Source organism: Tachyglossus aculeatus, chromosome X4 (genome assembly GCF_015852505.1).
Source record: "Tachyglossus aculeatus isolate mTacAcu1 chromosome X4, mTacAcu1.pri, whole genome shotgun sequence".
NCBI classification, from domain to species: domain Eukaryota; kingdom Metazoa; phylum Chordata; class Mammalia; order Monotremata; family Tachyglossidae; genus Tachyglossus; species Tachyglossus aculeatus.
The window spans coordinates 9,432,931-9,447,599 of NC_052098.1; the positions used below are offsets into that span (position 1 = coordinate 9,432,931).

Below are 14,669 nucleotides of genomic sequence, written 5' to 3' on the forward strand. Positions count from 1 at the left end.
CTAGGAGGATTAGGTGAAGATGAGGTAGCTTTAGAGATTTGTGAGGAGGGGAGTGATGTGTTGTTTCCATTGTTGGGTAGGGATTGTCTCTAACTGTTGTGGAATTGTACTCTCCAAGCGCTTAGTACAGTGCTCTGCACACAGTAAGTGCTCAATAAATACAATTGAATGAATGAAAAAGATGATACGTGTGGCTATCAGGGTAAATGAAGAAGGAAGAGGCTTGAGATGCAGAGATAGTTAAGAAGAATGTTGAAGTAGTTTGTTGTCTCCCTTCCACTACACCCAACCAGTTACTGCCCTGGTCATACCATGGCTAGACTAGTCTATCAGCCTCTTTCCCTTGTCCAATCTTTATTACACATTACTGCCTGGGTCATCTTCCTGAAATGTCATCTTTCTATTCAAAACCCTTCACTGATCATTTTTCTAAGAAAAATTCAGTTTACATCTCTCCACTCCTTAAGACCCCCCAGTGGTTTCCCATCCACCTCTGTATGAATCAGAAACTCCTCACCATTGGCTTTAAAGCACTCAATGAACTTTCCCCCTCCTTACATTACCTCGTTGATTTTCTACTACCACCCAGCCCAAAGGCTTCACTCCTCTAATGCCAACTTACTCGCTATACCTCGATCTTGTCTATCTTGCCACCAACCCCTTGCCCACATCCTCCTTCTGGCCTGGAACTCCCTCCCACTCCATATGTGATAGACCACCTGTTTCCCTCTCTTCAAAGACTTATTAAAATCACAAATCAATCAATCAATTGTATTTATTGAGCGCTTACTGTGTGCAGAGCACTGTACTAAGCTCTTGGGAAGTACAGGTTGTCAACATATAGAGATGGTCCCTACCCATCAGTGGGCTCACAGTCTAGAAGGGGGAGACAGAGAACAGAACAAAACATATTAACAAAATAAAATAAATAGAATAGATATGTACAAGTAAAATAAATAGAGTAATAAATACATACAAACATATATACATATATACAGGTGCTGTGGGGAAGAGAAGGAGGTAAGGCGGGGGGGATGGAGAGGGGGAGGATGTAGATGTAGAGACTGATTGTGGGAGGCACATGACAAAGAGGACTCAAAACTGACACCAAGATTGTGAGATTCTGGGTCAAGAAGGATGGTAGCATTGTTGACGGTAATGAGAAAGTAAAGAAGAGAAAATGAGGAGTTCGCTTTTTGACATATTGAGTTTAAGTTGATGACTGATCATTCAGGTGGCAATGTCCCAGCAGAAATAGATAGGAAATTATATAACGCCAAAGAAGCAAGAGAGTATTGTGTTGGTGAAAATCAGGCCAGAGAGAGTTCAAGGAGTAGGGTATGCTCAGCAAAGTCTGAGGTAACCGAGAGGCCAAGGAGATGAAGACAGGGCAGAGCCCATTAGATAAGAATAAGAACGTGGTGTAAAATGAATGTTATTATGCTCTTTAGTACAGGAATATTTTTCATATTCACATGCTTAACCAATACAATAGGAGAATCATAAACCTTGAAGGCATTCTAGAAAGATACACTACCTTAATAAAGGTGGTGATTGCTAACAAGGTGTTTACAAAATTAGAGTAGCTCTTTTTTACTATTTTAGGGGGAAAAAGTTGAAAAATTGACTTTTGATGTGGGGATTATGAAATTTAGTGTTTTGACTCTCCTACTCTAGCAGAATGTTGTGTTGATTAGTCAGTTACATATTAGGTTAGAAATGCTGTCAGATAAAAAACAAAATTGGTTTCTGTTTAATTCTATTCTGGCACTTTCTGTGAGTGGTTAGAGTTCTTCCAGTATCGTTGGCCAGAATTTCTTCCACCATTTATGGGCAATATTTTTTTGCAGAAATAGCCTTTCTGATTTATTTTGCTCCACTGGTAACAGGATGAAAATGTATTTGGAGCCATGCTGATGTAGAAGTAATGACAGTATTTGAGTGCAACACAATTAATGATGTGACAGTTTGTTGCCCACAAGGAGCTTACACCAACTTGCATTTTAATAGACACTAATATTTTTAAGGTCTTGAAGCATATATGCACCAGAAAATAAAAAGTCAAGAAATTGAAAGACACACTGTGCAACTCAATGACTATTTGAGACAGTCACAAGAGGTAAGAACTAAAAATATTGTACTTAATTTGTAGGTTCAAGAGACAATTTCATGACCCCTTTTGACCACTTCAAAGTCACCTTGACAGCATTTCACTGACTTCCTCTTCCCTTTGCCCTTAAATTCATCTTCATTCCTAATTTCAAGGCCCTTATCAGTTAAAACCCTCTCCTTCCATTTCCTCCTACTTCCCTGTAGTCTTTTTTGAATTTCCCCTTGCATTTATTTTCAAATGTCTGTTCATTCATTCTTCCACTATTCATCTATTGCTTAGTACTGTCACTCTGCTTATATCTGTTTTTGGTCAAATACCTTCATTATTGCCACTCTGTTGTTGGATGCTCTCACATCCACTGTAATGATAATTCTTCCTCTCTTGATTTTGGAAAGTCTTAGGGGACACTTCCATCGCTTCTCAACCTTACTATGTTGAAGAATGTTTCTTTCACAGCTGCATTGCGAGGTCTTTTGGGACAGAGCCTGGGAGCCAGAAACCCACTCTCATTAGCTTGCATTTTGACTGATCATTTGAAGTTCTGTGTTCTGTCTCGTCACAAACCACTGGCTCACATCCTACCTCTGGGCTGGAATGCCCTCCTTCCTCAAATCTGCCATTCACTCTTTCCCCCCTTCAAAGCCCTACTGAAGGTGCACCTCCTCCAAGAGGCCTTCCCAGACTAAGCCCCCTTTTCCTCAGCTCCCCCTCCTTTCCACATCACCTCGACTCACTCCCTTTGTTCTCCCCCCATCCCACAGCACTTATGTATATATGTTTAATTCTATTTATTTATATTGATGCCAGTTTACTTGTTTTGGTGTCTTTCTCCTCTGCTGTAGACTGTAAACCCATTGTGGGCAGGAATTGTCTCTCTTTGTTGCTGTATTGTACTTTCCAATCGCTTAGTACAGTGCTCTGCACACAGTAAGCGCTCAATAACTACGATTGAATGAATGAATGAATATTGGCTATTTTCTGCTCTTTAGGATTTAAGCAGTATTTCTCTTTGGACCACCAAGAACAGCAACCCAAGCAGAAACTCCTCGTAAGTATTTCACAAGTGTGTTCCCTGCGTCCTGATCATGAGGAGTGATACTTCTGTCAGCAGTTCAGGTTTTTTTTACTTAATATCTAGATTTGGAGATTTTGAGCGAAAAAGGTATATTCAATCATAAGGAAGAGTATTGGAAAGTAACCTCATTGTCCTTTCTGTAACAGCAGTGAAAGGGTTATTCATCCTATTCATCATACAATTTCAGTATTTTGGTGCAAAATCACAATGCAGCCTCTTTTTAGCTTAATTTGAATTATCATTAGCTCCTAGTTGCCAACACCCCATCATCTCATAGGGATGATCACCTCCACTGCCTGTTCTTATACAGTCTTATACTTACAGTCTTGTTCTTATGCAAGATGGGACATTTACCTTTACCTCAAAATAAATGTAAAAATACCATCAAAATACCAATTGTTGCAGCTCTTATAGAGATGTTCCTTCTCTTGATGCGAAAGACTGTGAATTGGCATTTTAAAGTTTAATTACATCTTTTCAAAGTAACTGACTCCCTTAAAAATACTCTTGTGTTCCAAAAATCTAATTATGTTTATTGCCCAGCATAAAAAGTGTTTCATTTCTTGTCCTTTTTTCCCCATTATGTGAATAAGGAATCTTTTTTTCCCCTTGATGATATTTATCAGGCTTAGGAATTTCATCATTCCTAGAGCTTTGTATTCCAAAGGAAGAAATTTTTAATACTGTCCTGGTAAAGAATATACCATATCATCGGGGAAGCAGCATGGCTCAGTGGAAAGAGCGCGGGCTTGGGAGTCAGAGGTCATGGGTTCAAATCCCAGCTCCGCCACTTGTCAGCTGTATGACCTTGGGCAAGCCACTTAACTTCTCCGCCTCAGTTACCTCATCTGCAAAATGGGGATTAAGACCGTGAGCCCCAAGTGGGACAACCTGATCACCTTGTATCCCCCCCAGCGCTTAGAGCAGTGCTTTGCACATAGTAAGCGCTTAACAATGGGATAGATACTTGATAATCAGGTTGGACATTGTTCCTCTCCTACACAGAGCTCACAGTCTTAATCCCCATTTTATAGGTGAGGTTACTGAGGTATAGAGAAGTGAAGTGACCTGCCCAGAGTCACACAGCAGACATGGCAGAACCGGGATTAAAACCCAGGTCCTCTGACTCCCAGCTCTGTGCTCTTTCCATCAGGCCACAGTGCTACCGTGGACCAGCATGGCGTAGTGGGTAGAGCAGGGGCCTGGGAGTGACTCAGGTGGGTTCTAATCCCAGCCCTGCCACTTGTCTGCTGTGTGACCTTGGGCAAGTCACTTCACTTCTCTGGGCCTCAGTTACCTCATCTGTAAAATGGGGATTAAGACTGTGAGCCCCACATGGGACAATCTGATTACCTTGTATCTATTCCAGTGCTTAGAAAAGTGCTTGGCACATAGTAAGCGCTTGATACCGTAATTACTATTCACAAGGTCTATGAACTATAGAGGGGGAATTTAGCACCAATTGCTCTTAATATTGCCTACAACCTTTTGCATTTAAGATTAATTTGAAGTCACTGTAATGAGACTCAGTTACTTTCTTAGGCTTCAAACACATATTTTCTCTACTTGTCTACTTAGCTCTCTCTCGAGACCTGACCCTCTCCACTCAAGAGTTCAGTAGGGGATAGTCAGTCACGCAACATATATTTATACACACTTATGCAGTGAGGTATTGTGATTCATTTTTTTCAATGTAATATTCTTTCTCCTCCTCCCCCAACCAGTGATCTCAAAAACCAATAAATATATCAATTCATATTTCATATAGTCATTGTCTCTGGACAGTAGTAATTTAGGACAGGCAAAGATAAAACATCTCTAATTTTATGTGCTTTTATTATCAGCAAACCCCTTTGGAGGGAGTGGGGTTGTAAAACAAACGGTGTAGGTTTTTGCTTGACTGGTAAATGCGTGCAGCTCCTGGTAGAATGTTATGATGCAGTAGATGTGCAGTGAAGGTTTGTTATTGCAAGACTATATTAATTAATGCATCTATGCCACACTCTAGTGAACAGGTAAGTAGTAGTGTCTTCATTTCAAAAAAGAAGTAAACCGAAGCAAGCAGAATATAGTTCAGGAAGTCATTAAGCATTTAATTTGTGTCTCAGAAACTATCCAAGAAATTATTTCTAAAACAATATAAAGACAATGATGCACAATTTATTTTGAATGGAACCTGAAATTCATGGGAGAGAAATGGAGAAATAGATAAGATCATGACACTAACAGTAGGGTTGATAAATTACAGTATCAGAAAACCAGTAAAAGCAAGTGAACATTTTACTAAGAAAATTATTGTGGGAATGTATATTTTAATTGCTGAGTTGAATCTGAATTTTAGATGTACAGCTTATGTGCAGCCCATATGTCAATCTCTTCATGTTATTATTTTGTATACATTTTTAAAAGCATGATCTAAAGTCCTTCATTTTAAAACAGGTTGAGAAGTTCGAAAGGAGTTGACAGTAAGTTTGCATATTTTTAAATAAGCAGTTCTTATAAGTGATTATTGATTTTTCTCCACCTCAGTTATCATCAAAACCCTGTCATAGCAGGGTATTTCTGAAATTGTTGCAAAGTCTATTATACAGCCAGAAATTTACTCTTCTTCCTTACCCCTTACTCTTCTACTTGGATTCTTAATGGTTTTTCCCCTTGGAGATAGAAGATAGAGACTCTATGGGTGACAGTATTTTGTCAAATGGTTCCCTAAGTGCTACTCCATCTGGGCCTAGACCATGAGAGACAGACCCCCTTTTTGTAGCTTTTGCTGTCAAGCTCCTTTTTTCATCCTCTTTCAGCCCATCTGAGCTCTGGTCTTGACTAACTGTTCCTGTTCCTCCACTTTGTCTTTCACTGAGAAATACCTGGTTTCCAGGAGGTAAGGTGTTACCTCTAAGCAATAACTCCCAAACATACTTCAAACTTTTCCATGGGAGTGGGACTGGTAATGTTACATTTCACTTCTAGTGTGAGTTTAGTTCACATTAGTGCAGATCTCAAATTACCCAAAATAAACACTCATTTAAATCAGCTCCAACCGGTTCAGAGTTCAACTCACTAGGCATTGTTCTTATCTTTATAACTGACCTGCACTGAATCACAGAAAAATAAAAGAGTAACAAGTTGGGAGGAGTTGCACATGCTGGCAATATAATAATAATAATAATAATGGCATTTATTAAGTGCTTACTATGTGCAAAGCACCATTCTAAGCACTGGGGAGGTTACAAGGTGATCAGGTTGTCCCACGGGGGGCTCACAGTCTTAATCCCCATTTTACAGATGAGGTAACTGAGGCCCAGAGAAATTAAGTGACTTGCCCAAAGTCACACAGCTGACAATTGGCAGAGCTGGGATTTGAAAGCCAAAGCCCGTGCTCCTTCCACTGAGCCAAGCTGCTTGGCAGGGTCAGCAAAATGTTTATATAAGAGACTTATGTAACAAAGGAATTAAGAGATCTCCCAAGGAAAAAGTTAGGTTTCCTTAAGGAAGAGGCCCAAATCATGATATCCCTGACAGAAAATATTTTATATTAAAAAAAAAAACTTAAAGAGGAATGAATAGCAAGTTGGTTATTTGAACTTGTAACCCAAGTCTATGTATGGTGTAAGCTGCTCTCTGACCTGCAGGCCTGAGTTCACTCAGGAACTATTCAGTTAGTATTGAAAGACCATTAATAAGGAGCAAACTTAAACCAGTTCAGGAACAGTCAGTGAAGGCATGGAGAAAGGACCCAATTTCACTTAAGGTGACAGTCGAATAGGAGCATAGGGAAGGAATTCGTTCTAATTTCTTTTGTCTCTAATAACCGGAGCCTCCTCTCACCCCTTCTTTCTTAGGACTGGCTTAATTTTGCTTCTGTCCTCTGGTACACGTAACCTGATGAGTCTGAAGTTCTTTGAATTAGGTCTCTGTTTTTTTGGAATAAGTTGCCCCAAAGGGCTCTTCAGTAACCGTACACTTTTGGATTTGAGCAATTCCACCAGACCCAGTTTAGCCAAGAGAAACTTTTCCATAGTACTTCCTGAACATTTATAAACGAAACCCTACACCTTGATCTCAGACTGTCCATCTGAGCTAGGTCTCTGCCCCTTGTGATTGTCTATCACTTTTGTTATTTTAAGTCAGTGAAGCTGTTGGCTATTAAATTGGTGGTGATGCTGTAGTTATGTGAGCACTGAAACTCGGTGAGAAGCCGGGAAAATGATACTTCTGGGATGCTGTGAGGCATGATGGGCAGCTGAGGGCCTTTAGCAACCCAGAGATGTAATTGGCTCAGGGAAAATTATCCATGAGGTTGATATTGCTTGTGTTTCTTCAATTCCCTATATAAATATGTTTGGAAATATTGCATTGATGATTGGAAGCTGTCAGGCTAGCATTCACAATAATGTAGTTAAAGGCTAATAATGCTTTCTGAATGCTGAGAAGCCAGCGTGATTAACTTGTTCAGTAATGACCTGGAAGGAATGCATTTATCTCTAAACAAATAATTAGAAATGTCCATCTTATTTATAATTTTAGAAATCTCAGCCTCCTTAAAAGCCCCTCAAGATCTGCACCATCATTACTCAGGTAAGAAGAGTGTGCACACACGTCAATTGAGCAAAAATTCTTAATTTTGCACTCATGACCGGGCAAGTTGGTGAGTTCCTTAAAACTATCAGCGGCTTGCAGTTTGAAGAGTGATAGTCACCCTGCTGAAAAAGGCATTTCAGTTTGTATCTGGCAGGAAAGTTTGAGAATCAAGTGGTATTGTCCAAATGTCTCCAGGGTCCGGCTTCTTCGTCAAAATTGATCTGTCCCTTTTGCAAAATTTCCAAGAGGGAAAAAGAAAGGTGACTTTGAAACCCCCAGGTTCAGTTGTATAACCGAATATGAAACAATCTACTTAGCTAAGTGCCAGAGCAGAGGGTTGGCAGAAACATTGGCTTGTTTCTCTTGGATTTTGTGCTATTGTGGCACTGACTTAAACAAAGGTAAGCTACTCAAGTGTTCTGACCTCCACTGACTATTTCCCTACAAGTTAATGTCTCAGTGCCTCAGTAATTTCATCTCTGGAAAAAAAAAAGCAAGTTTAATTTACCTTCCTGAGGAGGAGTCTTTTCCGAAGAGTAACTAGAACCACAGCTGCGTAAGGCAAGCATTTTCCAGTTGAACTAGTTCCCAATTTTTGGCCTTATTGTTTGTCAAATTAAGATGGGGTGTGAACTGACTGACGGCTAGTCATAAGCTTTTTTTTATGGAAAATTCCTCTCAATATGGTAAAACCCTGGCAGAACACTGAGCAAAAGAAAATAATAATAATAATAATAATAATAATAAGCTTTTTTAATGGAAAATTCCTCTCAATATGGTAAAACCCTGGCAGAATACTGAGCGAAAGATTTCCTAGTGCAAAGCTAGTTCCTACCTTAAAAACGAATCCCTACAAGTCAGTCCCTTCCCTAAATTTGAGCTGCTGCTATTTAGACCCCATCAATGAAATATTTGTTGAACCTTTCCCAATGCCCAAAACATTACAGCTATCCCATAATCTTTTGTTCCTCTTTCCCAAGAGCTAAAACAGAGTACATCAACTTAGACTGAGCGAAAGATTTCCTAGTGCAAAGCTAGTTCCTACCTTAAAAAACGAATCCCTACAAGTCAGCCCCGTCCCTAAATTTGAGCTGCTGCTATTTAGACCCCATCTATGAAATATTTGTTAAACCTTTCCAAATGTCCAAAACATTACAGCTATCCCATAATCTTTTGTTCCTCTTTCCCAAGAGCTAAAGCAGAGTACATCAACTTTGTAACAAACTATTATGTGGACTATATATATGAACTTAGAAAGCCCCCTGGAAAGAAATACTGTAAGTCATTTTGACATTGATCAGCCACGGTACTAGTCTTGCCTCAAAATAAAAATGACGATGGACTGCTGCTAATTAAGATCACAGTTTTCTGCTCTCTTTGGGACGGAGGGTGAGCAGTCCAGAATCCAGCAGTAGATGTCCCCATAGTCTGCACTTCATTACATTCACTTGGGAAAAGCCACAGGGAAACCAGAGCAGGAGCAACATTGACTGAAATGTGTGTGAAAAGAATATGTCATGTATGCCGTGATTTGTGAGTGATTTATGGGGAATGGTGAGAGTGAGTCCGCTTTGGGGTCTGTTATATTGTCATAGCCTTTCAGCCTGAGAAATTTCTGGGAATTTTTCCTGCAGATTTGATTTTAGATGAAAAAATACCTGGTGCCTTGCTTTTCAGTCTACTATCTTTGATTATTTAAATAAAGTGGTGTATAGAACGCTTTCTGGAAATGGCAGCAGATGAGGTTTTCTAAGAACAGCTAATCTGTTTTGGTTTTCAGCCGTGGAAAGGAACAATTTAATGAGACTCTCTCAGACCATACCATTTACCCCAATCAAACTCTTTGGTGAGTACCAGCTTCAATTTTCTGCATTTTATTTTAGGGATATAGGGATCCCAAGATCGCAATGAAAAATAAAATGAGGGAAGGTGCCATTTGTGAGATTCTTTGACAAAATCGTGTTTAAGAGTTTTTGAGGAGTCAAAGTAATTCCTTTAAGTGGGAACTCCTCTAGCTACTGTTGTAGGGATTTCCGATCCAGGTTCTACTAATGCATGGAAGGGGCCTTTCATGAGCTGCTTTCATGAGCTGAAGGATGCAGTAATTGTGCACTTGGCCCTCACTCATTTAAGGCTGAAAGTAAGGAAGAAAAGAACAAACCAAGCATGCGTGATAAACCAGGGGAAGTTGTATCCAGCACTTAGAACAGTGCCCGACACATAGTAAGCACTTAACAAATACCATAATTACGTGGTTTAGTGGAAAGAACATGGGTTTGGGAGTCAGAGGTCGTGGGTTCTAATCCCTGCTCCTCCACTTGTCAGCTGTGTGACTTTGGGCAAGTCACTTAACTTCTCTGTGCCTCAATTACCTCAGCTGTAAAATGGGGATTAAGACTGTGAGCCCCAGGTGGGACAACCTGATTACCTTGTATCTACCCCAGCGCTTAGAACAGTGCGTGGCACATAGTAAGCGCTTAACAAATACCATCATCATTATTATTATATTGTACTCTTCCAAGCGCGTCATATAGTGCTCTGCACACAGTAAATGTTCAATAAATGCCACTGATTGATTGATTGAAATGCGACCCAAACCGGGTGGAAGCCATCAGCCATTTGAGAGAAATGCTTTGTGTTGGTGGAAGCCATCAGCGAGAAATGCTGTGTTTGGTTTTCCTTTTGTTTCAAGCCTGCTAATTGCTCTGTCTTTAAAGCAGATGTCTTTGGAGGAGAGAAAAACAAAATAGAGTTAACCAAGGCTATTGAAGCCCTGCTAGGGTATGGGTCAGGGCATAAGTAGATTAACAGGGTGCTAAAGAGCCATAAACTACAGGACAACCCTCTCCACCCATCATTGTTTACATGGGATTGAACTGGCATTGCAGCCTTGTGTTGGTTAATACAAGGTCTTTCCGCTCTTGTTTAGCCCTAAACTATTGCAGAAGAGCTGTTGCCTTGAATTGACGAAGCAGCCCGACCTTCAGAAGCCTCTGGTGGCATCAATCCAGTTACCTCAAATAAATCGTTTATATTGTATCGTTCAGCGTCAACTGAACATTTCATCTAGAGCATTGATGGAATGAAGTAGTAGATTCATTCATTCAATCGTATTTATTGAGCCCTTACTGTGTGCAGAGCACTGTACTAAGCGCTTGGGAAGTACAAGTTGGCAACATATAGAGACGGTCCCTACCCAACAGTGGGCTCACAGTCTAGAAGGGGGAGACAGAGAACGAAACAAAACATATTAACAAAATAAAATAAATAGAATAGATATGTACAAGTAAAATAAATAAATAGAGTAATAAATATGTACAAACATATATACATATATACAGGTGCTGTGGGGTAGGGAAGGAGGTAAGGTAGGGGGATGGAGAGAGGAAGGAGGGGGCTCAGTCTGGGGAGGCCTCCTGGAGGAGGTGAGGCCTTGAAGGGAGGACCTTCAGTAGGGCCTTGAAGGGAGGAAGAGAGCTAGCTTGGCGGATGTGGGGAGGGAGGGCATTCCAGGCCAGGGAGATGATGTGGGCCGGGGGTCGACGGCGGGACAGGCGAGAATGAGGCACGGTGAGGAGATTAGCGGCAGAGGAGCAGAGGGTGCGGGCTGGGCTGTAGAAGGAGACAAGGGAGGTGAGGTAGGAGGGGGCGAGGTGATGGAGAGCCTTGAAGCGGAGGGTGAGGAATTTCTGTCTGATGCGTAGGTTGATTGGTAGCCACTGGAGATTTTTGAGGAGGGGAGTTACATACCCAGAGCGTTTCTGGACAAAGACAATCTGAGCAGCGGCGTGAAGTATGGATTGCAGTGGGGAGAGACAAGAGGATGGAGGATCGGAGAGGAGGTTGATACAGTAGTCCAGACGGGATAGGATGAGAGCTTGAACGAGCAGGGTAGCGGTTTGGATGGAGAGGAAAGGGCGGATCTTGGCAATGTTGTGGAGCTGAGACCGGCAGGTTTTGGTGACGGCTTGGATGTGAGGGGTGAACGAGAGAGCGGAGTCGAGGATGACACCAAGGTTGCGGGCTTGTGAGATGGGAAGGTTGGTAGTGCTGTCAACAGAGATGGGAAAGTCAGGGAGAGGGCAGGGTTTGGGAGGGAAGACAAGCAGTTCAGTCTTGGACATGTTGCATTTTAGGTGGCGGGCAGACATCCAGATGGAGATGTCCTGAAGGCAGGAAGAGATGCGAGCCTGGAGGGAGGGGGAGAGAGCTGGGGCCGAGATGTAGATGTTGATATGAAAGATTAAATACTAACACTGTTAGTCAGTGTCCCAAATGTAGGATTCAAGTAGATTTTTTTTAGTGGACTCAGAATTTGAATTGGCTCTTCTTCTGCCTCTCTTCCTCTTACTGTGAGCATTGTGGCCTGGGAGTCAGAGGATCTGGGTTCTAATTCTGGCTCCACCATTTGTCTGCCAAATGACCTTGGTCGAAACTCCCAGGTCTGGGCTCTATCCAGCAGGCCACTTTGCTTCTCTGAGCAGCATCTGACCTGCAGTACCACATCCCCTCTTGCCCCCAGGACATCTCCACCTTAAACCCAACATGTCTAAAACAGAGCTCCACACCTTCTCCCCTAAACCCACTCCTTCCCCTAACTCCCATCTAATAATAGTAACTACACGAGCATCCATCTGTCCCAGAAGCCCACGACCTCAGTGCCATCCTTGACTCTTAGCTATTGTTCAACTCTTACATTCAATCTACTGCCAGATCCTGTGGGTTATTCCTGTTGGTTACTCTTCCAGATGCTCCCCTTCCTCTCCACCCAAACTGCTACCCTCCTAGAACAAGCTCTAGTCTTACTGCTTCAGCATCCTCCCTGCTCTCCCAGCCTCCAGCCTCTCTTGCCTCCGATCTATACTACATGCTGAAGCTCGGATCATCTTCCCGAAGCGTCACTCAGCCCACATATCTGTTGTCCTCAAAAACCTTCCACTGGCCTTCTGAGTCTCTCTGCATCAAACGAAACCTCACGGTCAGCTTCAATGTTCTCCACCATCTGCCCCCAACATATCTGATCTCTTCACCCCACTATTCCCCAACCCTCTATTTTCACTCCTCCCAAGACCTCACTCTTAACTCTCCTGCCTCCTTCACCTGGTTCATACTGTTCCCACAGCTCGAGACTTCCTCCCCACAACAGAGACAGACCACAATTCTCCCCACCTTCAAATCCCTTCTAAAATCCTACCCATCTCCTCCAGCTTTCCCCAATTAATTTCCTAGCACCCTGAAATGCATCCCTTCAGTCATCTCAAGCACTTATGAACTTATTTACAACTTCCTTAGCATAGATGAATATATGCCTGCTCAATTTATTTATTTTAACAGTGTGGTAAACATTTTTATGTCTGCTCCCCCATTAGAGTATAATCTCCCTGAGGGCAGGGAACATGTCACTTGGTTATTCTGTACTTGCCAAGTGCCTACCTAGTACAGATTACTGCACCAAGTGATTGCTCAATAAATGCTATTACAGCTACTATTACTACTACTACTAATAATTATGGTATTTGTTAAGCACTTACTATGTGCCAAGCACTGTTCTAAGAGCTGGGGTGGATATAAGGTAATCAGCTTGTCCCATGTGGGGCTCACAGTCTTAATCCCCATTTTACAGATGAGGTAACTGAGGCACAGAGAAGTTAAGTGACTTGCCCAAAGTCACACAGCTGACAAGCGGAGGAGCTGGGATTAGAACCCATGACCTCTGACTGCCAAGCCCATGCCCTTTCTGCTAAACCATGTGGCTTCTCTCCAATACTATTTCAGTTACTAAATGATGTTGACATCTGCGGCCAGGATTCTTGAGGCTGTTCCTTGTAGGTGAAGCAGAGGGTATAAAGAAATTTCTATGGTTCTAACATCAAATAGAAAGAGGGAATTCAGAACAATCTCAGCATTTAGGACTGTATGAAAAATTCCCAATTTATTAAAATTGGTTTGTGAGTTCCTGGGCTTCTAATGGCTTCCTTGTTTCTTCGATGAATGATTTAATCTGGAATGTTTGCTGTGAAAAATAAAACTATGGTTTCTCATCCCAAAACATTTTTCTTTTGTAATTGCTAAAAAGAGTAATCTGGAATAATAATTCCAGATTATATAATAATAATAATAATATATATATATATATAAAATGGAGAACAGAGAATTCTATAATAATAATTCTGGAATAATCTGGAATAAATGCTGAGAATTTTACTTCGTTGTGAGATAAGATTTTGACAGAGTTGCCAGGGACTGTGATCCACCGAATGGCATTCTTGTGCTGTAGTAGATGTTGAGACGGGCCTGTAGCCTTTTTAGGTTTTTGGTATGATTTGAGGCAGGTGTTCAGAGTGCATGAGGTTTTTTTTTTCTTTTTTTATGATATCTGTTAAGCACTTTCTATATGCCAAGCTCTGTACTAGGCACTGCGGTAATACAAGATAATTGGGTTGGACACCATCGCTGTCCCACATAGGGCTTCCAGTCTTAATCCTAATTTTACAGATAAGGTAACTGAGGCACAAAGTTAAGTGAGTTTAAGTTAGCAAGGTGATGGGAGAGCAGGAGGGAAAGCCAGCAGGACAGTGGTAGCTGCGGGAAATGTTACCATCTTGCCTGGAAATAGAGTTTCTCCCCTCCCCCAGCTTTTACTACTGTCTAAAACCCATGATCAGTGTATTGCTGAACATGGATCTGAATTTGACTGAGAGGCCTTTAGGAAAATATCCTTTTCTTAAGAGAGGAGACAACTTCAGCTCCACTGATTTTGGCTCTAGGTATGCTCTGTATACGATTTTGAACAATAATTAAGATATTTGATTCAATTCTTTGGGACTTTCAATTTTATTTTGTTTTTAATGTCTGTTTATTGTTGTATTGTACTCTCCCAAGCTCTTAGTACAGTGCTCT

At 41.4% G+C, this 14,669-nt stretch overlaps 1 protein-coding gene across 1 annotated transcript in view; it reads left to right on the top strand.

Annotated features, from left to right (window-relative positions):
- Positions 1 to 14,669, top strand: part of TRPM6 (transient receptor potential cation channel subfamily M member 6) — a 155,152-nt gene that overhangs the window by 117,071 nt on the left and 23,412 nt on the right. The window contains exons 29-33 of the mRNA XM_038769912.1: positions 2,028 to 2,119; positions 3,103 to 3,161; positions 5,628 to 5,653; positions 7,716 to 7,766; positions 9,550 to 9,615. Of these exons, the coding sequence (XP_038625840.1) occupies positions 2,028 to 2,119; positions 3,103 to 3,161; positions 5,628 to 5,653; positions 7,716 to 7,766; positions 9,550 to 9,615 (294 nt within the window). The remainder of the gene's footprint in view (positions 1 to 2,027; positions 2,120 to 3,102; positions 3,162 to 5,627; positions 5,654 to 7,715; positions 7,767 to 9,549; positions 9,616 to 14,669) is intronic.